Raw genomic sequence first — 18,340 nt, 5'->3', positions numbered from 1 at the left:
TTTTGGCATAACTGAATGTGCGGTGCAAACACTATGTGTCGCATGTGCTCAGAGAGAAGCTTGTTGTCAATTAAACAGTTACGAATAACTCAGATCCTCAAGGCACATATCTAACACATGTTATGGAGTCGAAACACTACAACTCCTCAAACAAAAGGGTGCCCAAGAAAACTTCTTTCCATGACTTTCAGGATAAGGCTCACAAGGAACTTCTGACAATGGTACCTAAATTCAATACACACTTGGCACTCCCTTTGGTGCTTTTTAAAATTTTCTGAGCTGCATGTCAACACCCACTTTCTGAAGTTCCGTATAATCGGCAGCACCTCCAACAAAAATTCACAGCAGCTTGGTGATGCTCGTGACTTCTGTCGTTACCTAACACTTCAAGAACCTTTAAAAGAAGGTTCCTGAAAATATATTCAAGCACTTTTTTTCTTAAATAATGTATTGAGAGAATGACCTGGAAAAACAGTGGGAAAGGCTGCACAATCATTGCAACGTTTACGGAAAAATTAACTTTGCAAGTGCAAGCTGGTCCTTCAGAAAAGCACTGATGTTTTCATAAGCTGTTCATTTTGGCAAGGATTAATACCTGTGGCAGCTTACTGCTCCAGTTTAGTGCTTCAACTGCTTCCACATAGCCGGGACTCTCTTCAGTACTGGCCCGACCTCACCGAATGGTGATACATATAGGAAAGGAAGTGTAAACACACTACTCCCTGTCTCTTGAATAAAATCTCCATGGCAGGCACGTGCGTCATGAAAAAGTGAGAATAAGCTGGAGAGATAGGTAGGTGTCAAATGCCCAGCTCGTTGTGTGCGTTCCTGCATTGTAAGCATAATGGACAGTATGCAGGCCACATGAACCAATATCCAAACACTGAACTTGAAAGTCATTTTTCATGTGGTGCTGCAACTTGTGAAAAAGACTCCAGCTGACATTATGACCATCCATAAAAAGCTGCACCATCATGGTCAGTGGAAGGGATATAAGAGTTTCTGTCAAATTCTGCATGAAGTTGTCCGCTGTGCTGTGACCCATGAATGTCAATGTCAAATGTCTTGTCACCTCACATTTATTCCACAGTCTGATGTGAACATCAAGTTGTTTTTCTTGCAAATACTCATTTAATATTTTATCAAAGTGGACAAGATTGTCATGCCTGTTCATCATACCTAGGACTTGTGAAGCCAAATATAGGTGCTGACCATGGCACGTTTCATACACGCATTTTTTTTCCCTCTGAACATGTCAAGCTTCTTGCGATATTGCAATCCAGAAAAAGCTTTACGAACAGCTGGGAAGCTGATCCATTGGAGCTGTAGGAGTAGTATAAAGACACAACCTACGTCATCCACAAGATCTTGCCTTCGACCACGCAATTATGCTTTCTGCAGACTTCATCAAGGGTCGCAACACATGAGGAAGTTGCTGCACTGGCATGTTAAAGAGTCATTCCGAATGTCAGAATTGCCACTTGCATAAATCTTGCGATAGAAGAGCAGCCCTCTCACCTGCCACAGCTTGGGATTAGTGCTTTGCACCTTTCTGATGACTCTTGAAGGCAGACTCTCCCATTATTGCAATGTCGACTGTCTTCTGACATACTGTGCACTACACTCGATAAGGATTCCTTGTTTCCAGCTTCACCGAGCGACAATTGTCCATATGTTCAGGCAACGCAGAGTGAAACTTTCACTTTCATACTGCCATGTTGTCAAAGTCAAAATGCCTGCACGGCATACAACACGAACACAAACTTCACTGCGACAAATGGCACACAGGAGGCCGACGGGGCTATAATGTAACAGAAGGGGGCAGTGGAATGAATGAAGCGGCCGCACTGCATCTCGGGTGATGCTCCGACGGGTGATCGTAGCGGGCACTGTAGTCACTTTATAATGGTGCTGCTGAAAGGGGTCTGCATTTGGCATGCGCGCATCATAGCCGACAAAAGTGTGCAATGCTCATTTTTAGCATGTTTAACGCATTAGTGAGCTTTAATCGCGGTCTAACCGCTTGCTACGTGCTATGGTGCATGAGTGAAATTGCGCCACGCTATTCCCTGTTTGAGGAGCCTGCCGTCCTGCAAAGAAGGCAAGAATCGGAATTCGCACAGATCCACATAGCTGCTCATTGAATGCTGCTGCGCAGTTCAGAAGCTACACTTTGAGCCGTGCTACATCATAAGCGACTACGGGTGCACTACAAAAAGTGAAGAAGTATCAAATTGGCGAGGAAAGCCTACGATCGTTCTGGCGGCAGTCCGTACGATATTTAGAGCATTGATCCTTATATGCGCTCGATTGCTTCATGAGTAAACTGAGCACAAATAACTCTATCACAAGATTTATATTTGTGACGAAACAGTTTCATTGTGCCTGTTTTGCATTGTTTATTTAATTCTGAGAGGCTATCTTGTTTCCACCGCGTGCTTCCACAGTTACTGTGCATCGGTTATACAACCTCCACTGGCTTCAAATACCAGGAAGCCGAGCCAGGGAGTCAAGCCAAAGGCACGTGTTCACTTCCAAGGCACGAACTTCATGCCATGCATCAAGGGTCATTTCAGGCATATTAAAAAGCGCAGATGTATATATAGCCTGTCTGTTATTCTGCCTAAATTCACTATAACCAGTTCTCCTTTTCTATCGACAGCTTATATTGCGCTGTTTTCCAGATCTTCTATTGGTGCCATTGGAAGCAAGTGAATGCTTGTTTATCACAATGTTTTGTATTATAAACTTCATTGCTCTATCTACACAGCATCAAAAGTGTAGCCCGGAGGGGCGGTGGTGCTCTAAGCTTTGAAACATCCAGTTTGTATATGCGCATATATATGAACGCAGAAATATGGTCAGTAAAGTCGCACCTCCCCACCCTGCCCCATTTAGAATATCTGTGAAACGGCCCTGAGGACCGTTATTTTGATGTGGCCCAACTAAGTTCGACTTTTGATATCTTTGAGCACTCATAATGTCGAAAAAGTCACATTTACACAGCGCATTTGTAAACAGACACACCATACACAGCTTCGCCAACGGTAAACATTTGGCGTGCTTTCAAGAGGATGATATTTTCAGCACACAGCTGTCTGAGCATAGAGAACTTCGAACAAAGCAGCTCAGTTACTCTGAATAAATTCGATGCCAAACCACCACCAGAACAAAGAATTAGGACACAAAAAATCAGAACAGGGGACGCCCCTTCTGTTTCTTCTTTCTTCTGGCAGCGGTTCGGCGTATAGTTAATTTAGAGTAATGTACCAACTAGCCCAGCAACGAGTTCAGCTCAATTACCCTGAGATAGTGAAGCTTAACTGTGGCAATTGGCCTGTTTTCATTTTCATTTTTGCTTACCTTCCAGCAATCGCTTCGGCTCCAAAAAATAATTTGCAGTATCTTTAAAAAGCATTTACGAAGCAAGCACCCATTAAAAGCTTTGAGGTTCTGCCCATCAAGGCTCACGACGACAAGTGCTAGACTTTATAACAGACACACAAGAAAAAGCCACATCAAAAATAGTGCCGGGTTTACTGGATACCACCGACGCGCCGAGCAGTTCTTGTGCGCTGCGCCTTCAGTAGTGAGCAACCGCAGCGAGGCCGCTATGGTTGACGCGGAAGGCATCAGGCGGCGAGGCGCGGTCACGGCACTCGATAGTTCTAGCGCACTCTGACGGGGCAACCATCACTGATATGACAGCGGTTGCCCTGTCGTTTCGTGTCTTCCTTTTGTGCCTTGTCTCCGTTTGTTGCTTCTCACGTAAATATGAAATGTTACCAAATCGCCCAACTTTCAACTTTACTGATATGACTCGCATTGAATGGGATTGGATTTACAGTCTACATTAGTGGCCAGACAATGTGAGCATTGTCAAATTTTTAACTGAAACTTGCTGCTATTGCACTTTAGTAGCCAGAACTTTTCAAGGGCATTCCTCAGTACAAGTGCCCTAAAAATCAGCGTGACTTATGAATGCCCATGGTTAATTTGCTTTAATGAAACAAAACCCACGAGATTTTCAAGGATTTCACGGAGCTAGCTACAAGGAGTCTCAAGGGACCTTGAATTAATGTTCTCAAATTCAAGAGATCCAATGTTTTCAAGGGGTGGTGTGAACGCTTTGTCCACATTAATTTGCAGATTTCGCCGATTTCTATTCGCAACACAAGAATGCCAACAGGGCGGAATGCACAATGAAATAACGCAAGGTTTCTACCCTAAACTTAATTATGTTCATTGTTCACATACAGCAGTGTAAAAGAAAAATACCACTACCAAGTCTAGGGGTAACTTGTAGTGATGCAGAACTATCGGCAAATTGACTATCGATAGCATCGACTGTTTTTTTGAAACTATCGATAGTGCAATAGATTATACCATCGGTAATATTACTAGTGATGTAACTGCCATGAGTGTTTATTGCTTTGTTTTGACGTATTTGGGTTTCGCCTACAGAGACTGTTAGCAACGTTTGACGCAGACCGCATTGAAATTTTTGAGAAGCTTCGCGATTGTTTGAGATCATTCTGTCAAGATTAGGTGCCGGATGCGAATAGTCAAATTTATTCAAGAGCTTACACGAGCACCAGCAATGACGCTCGAAGGTTCAATGACAGATGTATAAAAGACGACGCATCCCACCGATGATCAGATTACTCGACGGCCGACAACAGTTTTCGCCGCTATTAGTGCGCAGCGTGTATAGCTTGTTTTTTGAGTTTTGATTTTCTGGGCACAAATTCGCCCAAAAAAAGAGCTCCGTATTTCCCAGTCTTGCTGCAGCATTCTTCACTGTCACAACCATGTGACAATACTATTGACAGTGGTGTGAATAACGATTCTGTTGATGGCTGGCCGTATTGCCAAAATATTTGCGATAGCCTGCTGTCAGTTTTGAATAATTTATGAGCAATTTTTGGCGAGAGAAATAAATTATTTCTGCAGTGAAAATGCCTGAATATGCCCCATCAATAAATTCATATTCAAAAGCAACCAGTTACACCTTACAATTAACAAACTTAGCTATTGATATTTTTTTATTTTGAAATCAAAAAAATGCAATATAAATTTGAAGCCGTGCAGTTCCACCACGCGTAAGGGCTTCCTTTCCGCTACAGCAGAACAGTTTGACTTCATGATCATGTGTCAGCAAAGCACTCTGGTTAGGAACACAAGCATGTCAACTTCATGCCCTTCAGCCTGCTCCTCCGGCTCCACTATATACCATATGCACGGGGAACGAAGTTTACTATCGATGGTACGATCAAATTTGCTATCAATAGTATTTTTCACCATCGATAGTTCAATAGTGACTCAGATATTGATAGTATCGATAGTACCATAGATAGTTCTGCATCACTAGTAACTTATCTACAAAATATTTTCTTTCAGCTACACGTGCGTGGGCATTTGCACTGTTCAACAGACTTGCATGTACCAGTACCACTTGTCCAGACTGAACCAATGCATTCCAAAGATGGGCACAAGCCCCTTATGGTCACTATTCAAGCTTAACACTGAACGCAGCGCAAACAGTGGACCAATGCGACAAAAATTAGGCCAGCAACAGGCCTTGTTAAAATAGTGGAAGCATGATAGGGCTACCGATGGTCACCGTTACAGCAGAGATTAAACGTGCCGGCCATCTCAGTCATGAGAAGGCACGTAAAAGAGGGCCAGAGGTGGGAGAGGGGTTGAGTTGTATGTGTAACCTCGAGAGAGATCCGCAGACGGCTCATACCTTAGTACTGTTTGTAGATTCTGCACTCTCACAACTCACTTTGCACCGAAGCAACAGACAGCACGAAATTCACATAGTTCACTCGAGAGGCCGTATTCCCTTACACCTGCGTTTCCTGGAGTGACACCAGATTGGAACCCAAGGAAGCAAGGTGCTAACATTACTTTGTATAACATTCTGATTTCTTGCTGTAGCACTCATTGCTTCGCACTTGCGGTGAAATTCTGAGTTTTTTTTTTCTTAATCTTACGGTGAATGCAGACACACACCTGAAAAAACAGCTTGAGGCTCCGTTTGTGTCGCACTTGTTGACAGAATTTTCTCTTCGTTTGCTTGTGATGCTTCGTGGCGAATTAGTAGCCGCACTTGAACAGATTTATCGGTGAGACGGCCCGGCTCACACGCAGGGTCTGGTGATGTTTCTACAGCCTCTCCCGACTCACAAGCCAGACCTGGTGCTGCCTGATGCACTGGCTTGGCAGCGATGTCATCCTGAAATAAATCGGCTTGTGTTGGTGCGAGTGATAATGCTAAAGACTATTGCCGAGAAAAGAAATGAAAGCCCTCTTACATGATCTGTTTCACTACAATCACTTGGTCTTGGCGTGTGTCCGATGGTTCCGTCTCCAGAGAGCAGCCGTCCAAGATTCTGCAAGTGTATGAAAAGATAAGTTACTGACACATACAAAATAAAACAAGTACTTATAGCAATTAAAATAAATATTTCCAGACGTGTTTAAAAAAAATCTAGTGAATCTACTGATTACCAACCTTATAGCAAAATCACCTGGTACATATTTTTAGGTTTTTCTGACACTGTACCAAACTTTATGTTTTGTAATTGCCACCAATGTTGCTCAAATAAGTCAAACCTACTATGTACTTGTTTATGTAGTTTGATTTGGGACAGTTAATGTAATAATAACGCATGCTCGAAGATGTTTAGGCGAATACCTCTCTAGCATGCCATATCAGCCTCTACAGTGCTAGAAATAATTGTAAGAATATCTTCGTTCTTACAGCCATTCCACATATTACTTTTGAATGCTAAAGCATTTCTATGCTGACTCGAGGAGAAAACTGTCCATCCCTCTGCCACATTAGATGATTTCCACTTAATGAAATATGAATAACACAAAATAAATTTCCACTTTTGTGCTCGGGCTTGAAGTCTGGCCCTCAGTGCTGTACGTTCCAGAAAGGTATGCCCTGTACCTGACACACTTAAAACGTCTCCAGATGACACAGATCATCCATGACCTCGGGCAGTTCATTGTCATAGCACAATCTTGCAGATACTTCATGCATATGGCACATTTGTTCAATAATGTAAATACGGATGGACCGAGCATCTAAATCACAATTCCTGACTGCCACACGGCTTCACCATATACTGTGCAAGCCAAGGAGAAAGAACACATGCTTTAAATGTTCTGGTTCTATGGCTGAGAATTGAATTCCAAGAGGCGCAAGCAGAAAATCTTTGTTTAGTGTTCTTTGTTGAACAACCCAGGACAGAAATGCCTCCCAGTGATTGATGAAGACATGCTCTACCAACTCTGGTTTTCATGTAAGCAATTCAATTCCCACTGTAAATTGTCACCCTTTTGTTCTCCCCGCATTTTAAGAGGCAGCATGTCAGTGTGTAGGTTAAAAAAGAGCATTTCAACTCCGGCTGGTATGGCCATTCTTTTAGATCTCTTCAGGACGTCTTCTCCCCTCCACTATACATAGAAACATACAGTGGCACAGGAAAAATAGTTTCAGTAAAATCTCTCGTCAGACGTTTACAAGTTACATTAGAAAGGTATTCCAAATATAGTGGTCCCTATACCCAAAAGTACCCAAAAGACAGACATAGTTCAGCAGCCCTAGCATTGCGAGGGTTGCGTGCTATGATTTCTCATTCCAGGAGCCAAGTGGCCGCAGCGCCATTTGCGCTCCTTTCGCCGTTACACAATCTACATCTCGCACTGACAAAGTGAAAAGCAGAAACGACTTATCGCAGAAACCTACAGACACAATAATGAGGCTTGTCATTTGAGGTAACTATAAAGTTTGGCAAAGCTGATGCAAGCCTAATTTGAAGGAACGTCCTTAAAAATGGGTCGCACTGGTCGCATGGAGAAAGAAACTTTGAAACAACCTGCCTCAAAAATAGGTGGAGTAAGGCTGATCCTCCTCTTTCTGGTCATAAGAAAAGGTTGTTACGGTTAGTGCGGTCATACTGGGACTGCCAAACAAACTGCCAGAAGCCATTAGCAGTTAAGGACCAGGTTTCAGAGGAACTAAAGCGTCTTGGAACGAAAGCAGGATGAGCGCCAGGAACTGTAGAGCCTATTGCAGGATCTCGGATGGTTAGAATATGAACGCAGTCCGGAATAGTAAGACGACATGTTGACCAGTTATGGAAGCAGGAATGTTCAACACCCAAGCTTGGCTCAAAGCAAGAACTGGAGAAGCAAGCATCAAAAGCAGGCAATCTTAGCAACCATCAACAGTAGCCGATTCCGTCCGCTGAACAGAGGGGCATTGCATCAGCTGATCCCGAAGTTCACTTGGAAGCCACAGCTAGCAACGCTGCCACGGCCGTACCGGACACACCACCTCAACTCCTGCAGCACTCCACTCATCAACGAAAGCCAGTACAGCGACTTTAGAAGGGAAGAGAGACATAATGTGACGTCAGTCCCTATCTAACTGCTCTGCAAGCACTGGTGGCGCATGCGTCTTTTGTTGGCTATTTCCCCCTTCACCCCTTTTATGTTGCTATGTATACGCTCCCAAGTGGAAGGAATAAATGATTATGTTCTCACCTGTCAACTGGATGCTGTCATATTAAGTACACACCTCGCATGTGTCGGAACTATGTAGCACTTTAAACTGCATGACACCAGCTACGCGGTCTCAATTTTGCCTGCAACTACATATGAGAAGCTGAAGCTTTCGACTTTGTAGCAACCATCTGTAGCCACTCTCTTTGATTTTTCATGCAATCGCATCGCTGAGCAGGGATGTTTCATCTCTCCCGTTGTATTCCACGACCGTCAAACAAACGTGGTCTTCCATGTCGTGCCTGTAGGGCAGACATTCTGGGGTTGGAATGCATTGTCACCTTTGTATGCACTCAGGGCATTCCCAATGAATTATACACCGAATTCGCACATTTGTTCGATGGGAAGCTCAGTCAGAACGTCATTCACAAGGTGCGAGTTCGTGAAGGCACAACTTCAGTTGTTGCGAAATTGTGATGAATGCCATTAGCAGTAAAGGACCAGGTGTCACAGGAACTAAAGCATCTTGAATGCGAGGGTATCATTGAGAAAATTGACAACTCTGAATGGGCATTGCCACTTGTCGTTGTGTGGCAAAAGGATGAGTCAATACACTTATGCAATGATCTATGTGAGCCCAACAAAGCAATTGCCATTGAGAAGTTCCCGCTGCCACAGACAGAAGAGCCCCTGATAAGCTGCATAGTGCAAAATACTTTTTCGAGATTGGATTTGGCTGCAGCGTACCCCCAATTGTCGTTCAGCCCAGAAAGCCGAGATTTAACAGCGCTTAATACGGACCAAAGACTGTACTGATTCCAACATGCATGTTTCGGCCTTGCTTCAGCACCCGCAGCTTTTTCAAAAAATGGTGACTATGATTATGCAATCGTGTAGAAATAACTTTCAGCTACGTTGATGACATCATCGTTTTTGGCAGCTCACTTGACGAACATAACACAAACATTGGGTAAGTTTTGCATCGCTCAGTGACAACGGGCTCAGGGTAGATCAAAGGTGCATTTTCAGTGTGAGCGAACTTTCATTCTTTGATCATATCGCGAGTGATGAAGGCGTATGACCAATGCAGAGCAACATTGATGCCATTCAGAACGTGCCTGCACCGACTGAGGCAATGTTAAGTTCCTTTCTTGGAACGACAGGATATGTAGGCTAAATTCATTCCACGATACGCCGAGATGGTAGAACCTCCTCGTGAGTTGCTGCGAAAAGATTCCGAGTTCCAGTGGGATTCGAAGTGCAACCTTGCTTTTTGAAGTGCATCATTTCTTGTCTGACAAATGCTTTCAGCTGTTTGATCCTGCTCTGGAGAGAATCAATACAAATGATGCGTCTGCAATTGACCTCGCAGCAGGACTGCAGCAGCGGCGTGGTCATGAAGTGGTTTCTCTTGCTTTCACCTCCAGGAGACTGACAGATGTGGAAAAGAAGTATTCAACTGGTGAGCTTGAAGGTTTGGCCTGTATATGGGCCTGCAAACATTGGCGTGCGTACTTGTGTGCACAGATCAACTGGCCCTGGTAACTCTGTTGACAACAGAAAAGGTGGGTCACAGACCTTTCAGAATTGCAAGATAGCGGGGCGTGCTTGGCTACTTGATTACAACTGCACAACAGAATTTCAGAAAGGCACTGAAAACATGCCAGATGCACTGTCAAGAACGCCCCAATCTGCACACGTGAGGCACATGGAGCCGGAAGGGTCTAATGATGCAGTGTGCATTGTTTTGTCGTGCATAATCCCTGAAAAATTCGTTGCTGAAACTTCGCAGGATCGGATGCTGCAGGATGTCATCCACAGGACCACCTCGTCATCGCCTCCAGAATCTACCATCAGGCGCACATCAGTTTTACTTTATCCGAGATGAGCTGTCTGTCGCTGGAGGGCTTCTTCATTGCGAGCAGTTGTTCCCACAGCACTAACTGGGTGCTGCCTGGCAGCAGCTCATAAGTTGCACCCAGGTATTTCATGGATGAAGCAACGGTTACATGAGAAGTACTGGTGGCCAGGAATGGACAGACAAGTGGAACATCTGATTCCAGTCTTGCGCTGCTTGTCAGTCCATGGACAAATAAGTGCAACCAATAGTGCCCCTTTACAGCCGGTAGAGTTCCCTTCAGGTTTGCGGAAGAAATTTGGCATTGATATAGTTGGCCGATTTGCCTATGCATCCACAGATTACCGTTTTGCAGTCACTCAAAATTGGCTCATTTAGCAAATGGCCCGAAGTCTGTTACTCGGCTAATGTTACGTCCTCTAATGTTGCATCATTTCTATGCAGTGTATTCAGCAGGGAAGGCTACCCCGAAGAACCAGTGAGCAACCAAGGGCCTCAGTTCACATCAACTGAGTTTGAACAATTCCTGCAAGAGAAAGGTATAAAGCATGCTTTTTCCGCTGCCTGCCATCCACAAGCGAATGGACAGATCAAACGTTTTAACCGTGTGCTTAAGGATTATGTCCAGGTGTGTTTGCAGGAAAAGCGGCCCTTAAAGGATGTCATAAAAGAGTACCTTGGAGTATACCAGTGCACCCCGCACACGATGACAGGTGAAAACCTTGCCCTGCTTCTGCATGGTCGTCACGCAAGAACTAAGCCAGATTTAGTCGGAGCTCTGGGTGCCCAATTCTTTCAGAGGCCAGACAATGAGTTGCAAGCGTTGCGTCACAGAGTGGCCGAACACCAGCAGGCAAGCAAAGAGTACGCGGATAGGCGAAGAGTTGCCAAGCACACGGAACTTCACCCAGGCCAGTGAGTATGGGTCAACTTTACAGGGTACATTACCAAAGGTGCTTTTAGGTATTACCAGCCCTTGACTGTTGTTAAGCAGTGGCATCAAGACACCTTCGAACTGAAAGATGGCCGCAGGTGGAACTGAGAGTATTCAGTGCTGCACCCTAGGGAGCACCCTAAGCTTCTTCCCGCTGCCGTCGCAAGTTTTCAGTTCGATGCTACACGAGATTACCGGGACCGCCTCAGATGACAGCAGGACCGTCAACAACACAAAGCATCGCAGTTCAAGTACCACCATTGAGAAGCAAACCTGTGACGAATGTGAGAGCGAAGGCAACCCGCGCGGTTCGCAATAAAAGGTGATTTTTGTCAATGTCAAGTAGATAAATGAGCTGTCACCTTGGCTCATTATTTTAGAGGGGGGATGTTATGTTAACCTGTCCTGAAGGCTTTCACAGGTGGCCCCTAGTTGAGGATATATTTTGGCGACTAATCTATTAAAGGGATCATCGTTTGGCAATACAAGTGCATCGTTTCAACCACTGGCGCAGTGCGTAGTGTGCACATACACCTGTGAGTGGAAGTATATGGCCACAGGAGTGCTTACTGAAATTGCCGTCTGCGCCATCTGCTGTTGCGGGCTTTGCTCTGGCGAATGTGGCCTCAACAGTACTCTCAACAGCAGAAGGCTTGCCACTAGACAGCAATCCGCCTTTTGCAATGCGTTGTGGCACCATCGCATGGTGGCCACGAGAAACAATCTGGTAGGCACCGCCACGCGGCTGTGCGCCCCAACTACATTGCCACTGTACGCGAGACCCGTGAGCTGCTGACAAGCAGCGTGTAAGAACAATTTTAAAAAATTAGTATTAACTTCCGCTTTACACTGCATTTCTTTTTTCTCTCCATCCTTTGAAGATAGGTTCCTGCTTTCATGCACTGTTACAGACAGGAACGTGCGGGAAATAGCCTCGAAGTGTGCATTGCAGAAATGGCCAGCGATAAGATCTATGTAGTCGGATGGCTGTTGTACGCAACACGGAAAAGGAAGCCCTGTATTGCAAAATCCTACCATCCTCCCATAGTATAGAACATAGGACTCTAAATTGTTTATGTGTTGTCCAAGCACATAAACAATTGTAAACACCTGCACGGCTGTTCCCTCTGTGTACCATTATCTCTTTTGGCCTTTCATGTTTTTATGTTATGCAGTTCTAACACGGGCGGGCTTTCTTTTGACATCCGCGAGGTGAGAACACACGCCTTCACCGCTGAAACATGAATAAAATACTAATACATAACGCAAAGACAAGAAACAGACTTTTGGGAGAAAAGCAGGAACACTTTCTTCAAACAGCGATGAAGATCACTATTTATCACGTGTACAGCGGTAATTTCGCAAGACGAAAACAGATAGGCGGAAATCGACTAGGAAGTAAGAAGCTGGGCGCACAAGTCGGAGGCCGAACAAAGACAAAAAAGAGAAGAGTGAGCTTGGCAGTGTACAGCACTTTGCGTGTGCATATGTGTGTGTGCTTGAAGGCTCTTCGAATAACTTGAAAAGCAATCCGCCTCCTTATGTTCCAGAGATTGCCCTGTATTTGTTTAACCCTTTAATGCCTGAATTATGAAAGCCTCGAAGAAAAAAATAGTTTTTTCACTTTTCAGCTTTAAATAGCAACCTTTAATTACATCCGCAGTTTTATTATCCAAAATGCAACTTTTAATGCATACTTTTAGGTATGTTGCGAATTCGCGACAACCGGCACTTAAGCCAATATGTAGCTCCATACAGGGATATGTTCAAGGCAACACAACTATGGCATTGCCGCATCGATAAAGCGGATCTGTTCAGGGCGACGTAACTTGGCGTCATCATTGTTGATAAATGCAAGTTTGACTTTATTGTCTCCCAATGATCACGTGACATCGTGTCGGCCACCGTGTGGGCCCCAGACTGCGCCGCCCAGTATAGCCAACTCCTTGGGAGTCGACAGCATGGCATGAATGTGACTGCATCGAGAAATTGATCTAGCTCGTGACGAGACAGAGCCAGTTCTTTTTTTATGATTTTTCTGCGTCGCAAACAGATATCCCTGCTCAACGATGTGATCCATGAAGGTGTCATAAAAAATTCCTTGAGATATTCAGTATGAGCTCGGATAGAGTCATATTGAGAAAGAGCGGTTTTCCAGTGTGATATTTTCTTTTGTTCTTGACAGTGTTTTTTTTTTCACCGCACTGCATGTTTTAGAGAGGCACGTGGTTGGTCTACTGCATCTTTGTCTTCATCCTCACTGCTCGATAGATAGACACTCGCGCTTGTGCATGAGGATCGCGATCAATATCGTCGTCTTCGCTGTCACTGAGAAAGGTGTCGTCACTTTTATCTTCAAGTGGCAAGCGCGTGCGAAGCCCTTTTTTTTCCATAAATGGGCCAGTGTCAATCATGAACTTGTAATACCGGTAGTCATCATTGACTGACTCAAATGCCGGATGTCGCGAATTCGCGACATACCAAAGAAGCAAGGATCGCGCAAGAAAAAAGTACTTCAAAACAATGTGACATGTCGTGTGCAACGTCTTGGATGTGTGCACATCGAAAACATTTTATATGAGATGGAACATACGTCTTTCAGGCAGAAAACAACGAAGAAGTCAGAGCTGTTGCACGTGCTCCACGCTCTCCGCCAACTGATACACAACACTGGGTTTTAGCTTAGAATACTTTACATGAGATGGCGCTAGATGTCTCATGCTAAGACCTACGTTCGCCGCAAATACATGACAGCCAGCGTTTAAGGCAGCACGCATTTCGTGTGTTACTTGGAAAGCGTCTTTCGGTATGTCGCGAATTCGCGACAACCGGCACTAAAGGGTTAAAGTATACCTTTGCCATACCGCACCCGCCGCTGTCCTGTACTTCTTGTCTACGCTTCTTATGAGCCTGTGTGCCATTCCATAAATGACTGTGACAGCCTATTCTTATCAATGAAAGGGATGCGTGTGCTATTCATGGCAACTAGCAGCCATGCACGAAAGTGTTCGGAAACAGCGGACACATATAATGAACGAGCTGCCATGGGGTGAAAGGTGAGATTTGGAAAAAAAAAAGGCACAAGGTGCCATGCTTTATGAGTGGATAGGGGAGGGAGCACAGAGAGGGGCGTAGTGAAAGCAGAGAAAAACGATTCTTACTCTCCTCGCTAAGCCTTCACAATACACAAAGCGAGGGGATGCCCCAAGTTGAGGGGGTTGGGAACAACTTTTCCTTCCACTTGGGTTAGTCACAGGGTGCAACGAGTTAAATGGATAGTACCTAGTAACCTGCGATTCACTGATGAGATTGCCTTGATGAGTAACTCAGAGGACAAACTGCAACTCATGATTAGTGAATTGGACAAGGAAAGCAGAACGGTAGGTCAGAAAATTAATATGCAGAAAACTTAAGTAATGTGCAACAGGCTCGGAAGAGAACAGCGCTTTGTGATAGGTATGCAAGGCACTGGAATTTTTAAAGGAATAATTCCTTAGGACAGGTAGTAACAGTGGAGCCGAACCATGAGACAGAGGGAACTAGAAGACAGAAGAATAAGGCTTGGATGGAGCCCATTCGGCAAGCATTCTCAAATCATGACTGGTAGTTTACCACTATCACTCAAGAGGAAGGTACATAACGGCCGCATCTTACTGGTACTTACCTACGGAGCCGAAACCTTGAGACTTACAAAGAGAGTTCAACTTAAATTGAGGACGACGCAGCGAGCAATGGAAAAGAAAATGATAGGTGTAACCTTAAGGGACAAGAGAGCAGAGCGGGTCAGGAAACAAATGGGTGTTAAAGACATCTTAGTCGAAATCAAGAAGAAGAAATGGACATGGGCAGGGCATGTAGCGCATAGGCAAGATAACTGCTGGTCATTAAGAGCAACTGACTGGATTCCAAGAGAAGGCAAACGCGCGAGGGGGAGACAGAAAGTTATGTGGGCAGATGAGATTAAGAAGTTTGCGGGTATAACGTGGCAGCAGCAAGCACAGGATCGGATTTATTGGCGGAACATGGGAGAGGCCCTTGCCCTGCAGTGGGCGTTGTCATGCTGATGATGACGCAACAAGTATGCACTGCGACATGTAGCGCAGCATCTTGTCATCGTCATCTAGCTATGGCGACCTTTAATTAATCCTTCTCAAGTAGCACACATGGTCTACAAAACGTCAATTTTAGGGATAAATGGGACAAAACAGATCCTAAACCAATTTTGACGTTCTAAAAACATCACAGAAAATGCCAGGGTTATATCTCTTGTTTGTGATGTTTAGAAGACGCACTTTACAAGACCTTTTCTCGCCGAGCAGCAGATTGCGTGCTATTTGGTCCATGCATGCATGGGCATGCACAAACCGCCGCGAATTGCAATTTGAACTCGAGCCTGTGCACGCCATCTCTCATTGCGATAACGAAAGTATCGCGCAAAAGGATAAAGGCGTGTGGTGTCAACATTGCATCAGCAATCTTGAAGACTTCAAAATTCGTTAACTACTAAACTTGAAATAATTTACTCAGAGCAATAACCGTCTAACTTCCTCATGAAGGTCTCAGCGCTGACTTTGTATCCATTCGCACAGCTGTTGCTTCTGCAATGTCAGTTAAAGGGACCGACAACTGCCCAGAATATGAAATGAGTTGACTCCACTGATGTAAAGATTGTCCGTTGCACTGACTCAAACCAACCCGGTTTTTTTCATGCGAGATGGATTTATATTTCTAATTCTTAACTGAAAGTCGCGAGAAATGACTTGTGGCGCCTCTGGCGGCAAAAACATGGACGATCCGATGAAGACGGCCACGTGACCTTTGATTGCTGTGCGCAGTCGACGATTTTTTTGTTAGTATTGAAATATTGTTCGTTTCTTTATATTAAAAGGTATTAGTCCATAATAATGTACATATAGGCCTGCGTTAGTAGTATGCATGAAAGTGGCGCTTCCTTCGCGTGACGTAATGATCCCATGCTCGTCAGCGCATCCTGAGCAACTTTTCAGCGTGCTCATGCAACCGTGCACGCAGTTACCAGGTCGCTAAGATTTTGGAGCGACAGAGTTTTGCTGCCTACACTTCGTCTCAGAAATGACGCGCGCTGCTACTCGGTGCGGCTGTGCATATGCACAGTTACGTTTTCGATTACTTGGCTTGGCTCGTGTATCGAGAGAGTAACGACGCCGGGAGAAGCCATCCATGAAACAGGCGCAGGCAACCTTGGGCGCAGGCGCACACAACGCTGTACAAATACCGGGAAGGTGTATAAAGCCACACATCTCAGTGTGACAGCTTGCTATTTTCAAAAGTGGTTGGAAAGCTCAAAATAAAGGTGGTTAAGCATAGTTACAGTAACTCCTGCGAAAACAGAACAACGACAGCTTTCACAAGGGCTAGCGGCATCGCCATCAATTCTCAGCGTTGCTGGAGCAAGCCTTCATGCGTGTTTGGAGCCTTTCAGATCGAAAAATACTGCTTATAAAATAACTATGGGCTTTTCGGATAAACCACTGCAGATACAAACGCTACGAAGGGTGAGCTTCCTGTCACGCCGTAAAAAACTGGGTCGAGAAAAATCAGTTGTCGGTCCCTTTAAGCTCATCAATTTCGCATGTGTGGTCACCCTCGCCGGTCATCCCCTATTTTGCTTTGTTTCGTGCTTGTGTCATGATTTATGGAGGCTATAAACGCAGCTGTGGAGAAACTATACTTCGCTGCATGTTCAACTTCTGGACCCAAATGAAAGTATGTCTCTGTGGAGAGATTGTTACGCTGACTGACGGTTAGGCCTAGTCACGTAAGATTTCCTGCAGAAAAATGCACTCACCAGCTTGTGCGCTCTCGCAACTTCCTTTCTTCTACACTCGAGGAACGGATGTGGTTACATTGAGGTGCGATTAGTTTTCTTTGGATTTGCAGATTCTGTAAACCATGGACCTCTGTCAATTTTGGAGGAAGGTTCATTTTTATTGTATCCGTGTTCAGTATTTGAGAACCATGACAAATGAAAAAGCGTGTTGCGAATGTTGCATCACGGATTGCATGTGCGACATATTTCCGCAGTACATAACTGCTGAATTTATTCAGCATACATGATAAAGCTGTCCAAACCTAAATGCAGGTCATGGTTTCCGTTGACATTGAAACGAACATGAGTGGAAACTGTATTTATATTTTTTAACCTAATTTCAGTAAAATGACCGTTTTCTCTTGGCCGCTTGATGAGGTATTTTCAGATATAGATTAGCTTAACCTACATGTGCCACATAAACAGGCAGTTTCAGAATAGGGTACGCAAAGATAGCGTTCGTTGGGCATGTATGTTATTTCCGCCACTTAACGTGAGTATGCAAGATGATGGCGTACGACGCATGCGCAGTGGCCAGTTTTACAATAGGGTACGCAAAGCTCTGCGCACCCAATTCTAAAACTGCATAGTTAGAAGTTACGGCACATGTCATAACTAGAGACCGGATTTTAGACAAATGCCTATTTTGTTCCTTACACTCCTATCACGCCATTTCGATAAATGAGCGCGAATTAGAGGCTAAGGTGGGCTTATATAGTGTTTTTATAGTGCCTATAAATGCCTATTTTTGGCGGTCGTGCCTATATGAATATAAGGGCCCATAAATGCCTATTTTCCAAAACTAGTGCCTATATGAATACTACTTAACTGAAGTTTCGCTTACCGGTGCACACTGAGCCCGTTATTCATGTTACCGCGCAACACTGACGGTTCTGAATTTTATGGGGTTCAACCTAGTCCTCTAGTTCAACCAACTCCCGGAAACAACCGCTAGCGGCAGTGAAATGGGACGCACTGGCAAGCATACGCCGTCATGCTGACATGACGCGAGGGGTTAGCAAATGTGAAATTTTGGAAAGCCATAAGGGGAGAGTGAAGAGCAAAAGAAAAATGTGATGTGCACGCAGCTTTTGTTTAGTTTATAATTTACTCTTTAACCCTTTCCCTACCGAAGATGAGCTGAGCTTGTTCACAAAGTCTGCACCTTTCCAACCAA

At 44.6% G+C, this 18,340-nt stretch overlaps 2 protein-coding genes across 2 annotated transcripts in view; both read right to left on the bottom strand.

The window, feature by feature from the left end:
* LOC119390647 (gastrula zinc finger protein XlCGF57.1) overlaps positions 1-18,340 on the bottom strand; it is a 389,923-nt gene that overhangs the window by 249,023 nt on the left and 122,560 nt on the right. The window lies entirely within an intron of this gene.
* The window catches only part of LOC119390650 (gastrula zinc finger protein XlCGF57.1-like), a 504,324-nt gene that overhangs the window by 482,035 nt on the left and 3,949 nt on the right, over positions 1-18,340 (bottom strand). Inside the window, exon 2 of the mRNA XM_049415137.1 lies at positions 6,321-6,398. Coding sequence (XP_049271094.1) covers positions 6,321-6,398 — 78 coding nt within the window. The remainder of the gene's footprint in view (positions 1-6,320; positions 6,399-18,340) is intronic.

This window comes from Rhipicephalus sanguineus, chromosome 4, assembly GCF_013339695.2.
Source record: "Rhipicephalus sanguineus isolate Rsan-2018 chromosome 4, BIME_Rsan_1.4, whole genome shotgun sequence".
Lineage (NCBI taxonomy): Eukaryota > Metazoa > Arthropoda > Arachnida > Ixodida > Ixodidae > Rhipicephalus > Rhipicephalus sanguineus.
Note: the sequence above shows the minus strand (reverse complement) of the source record. Positions and strands in the feature narration are given on the sequence as shown.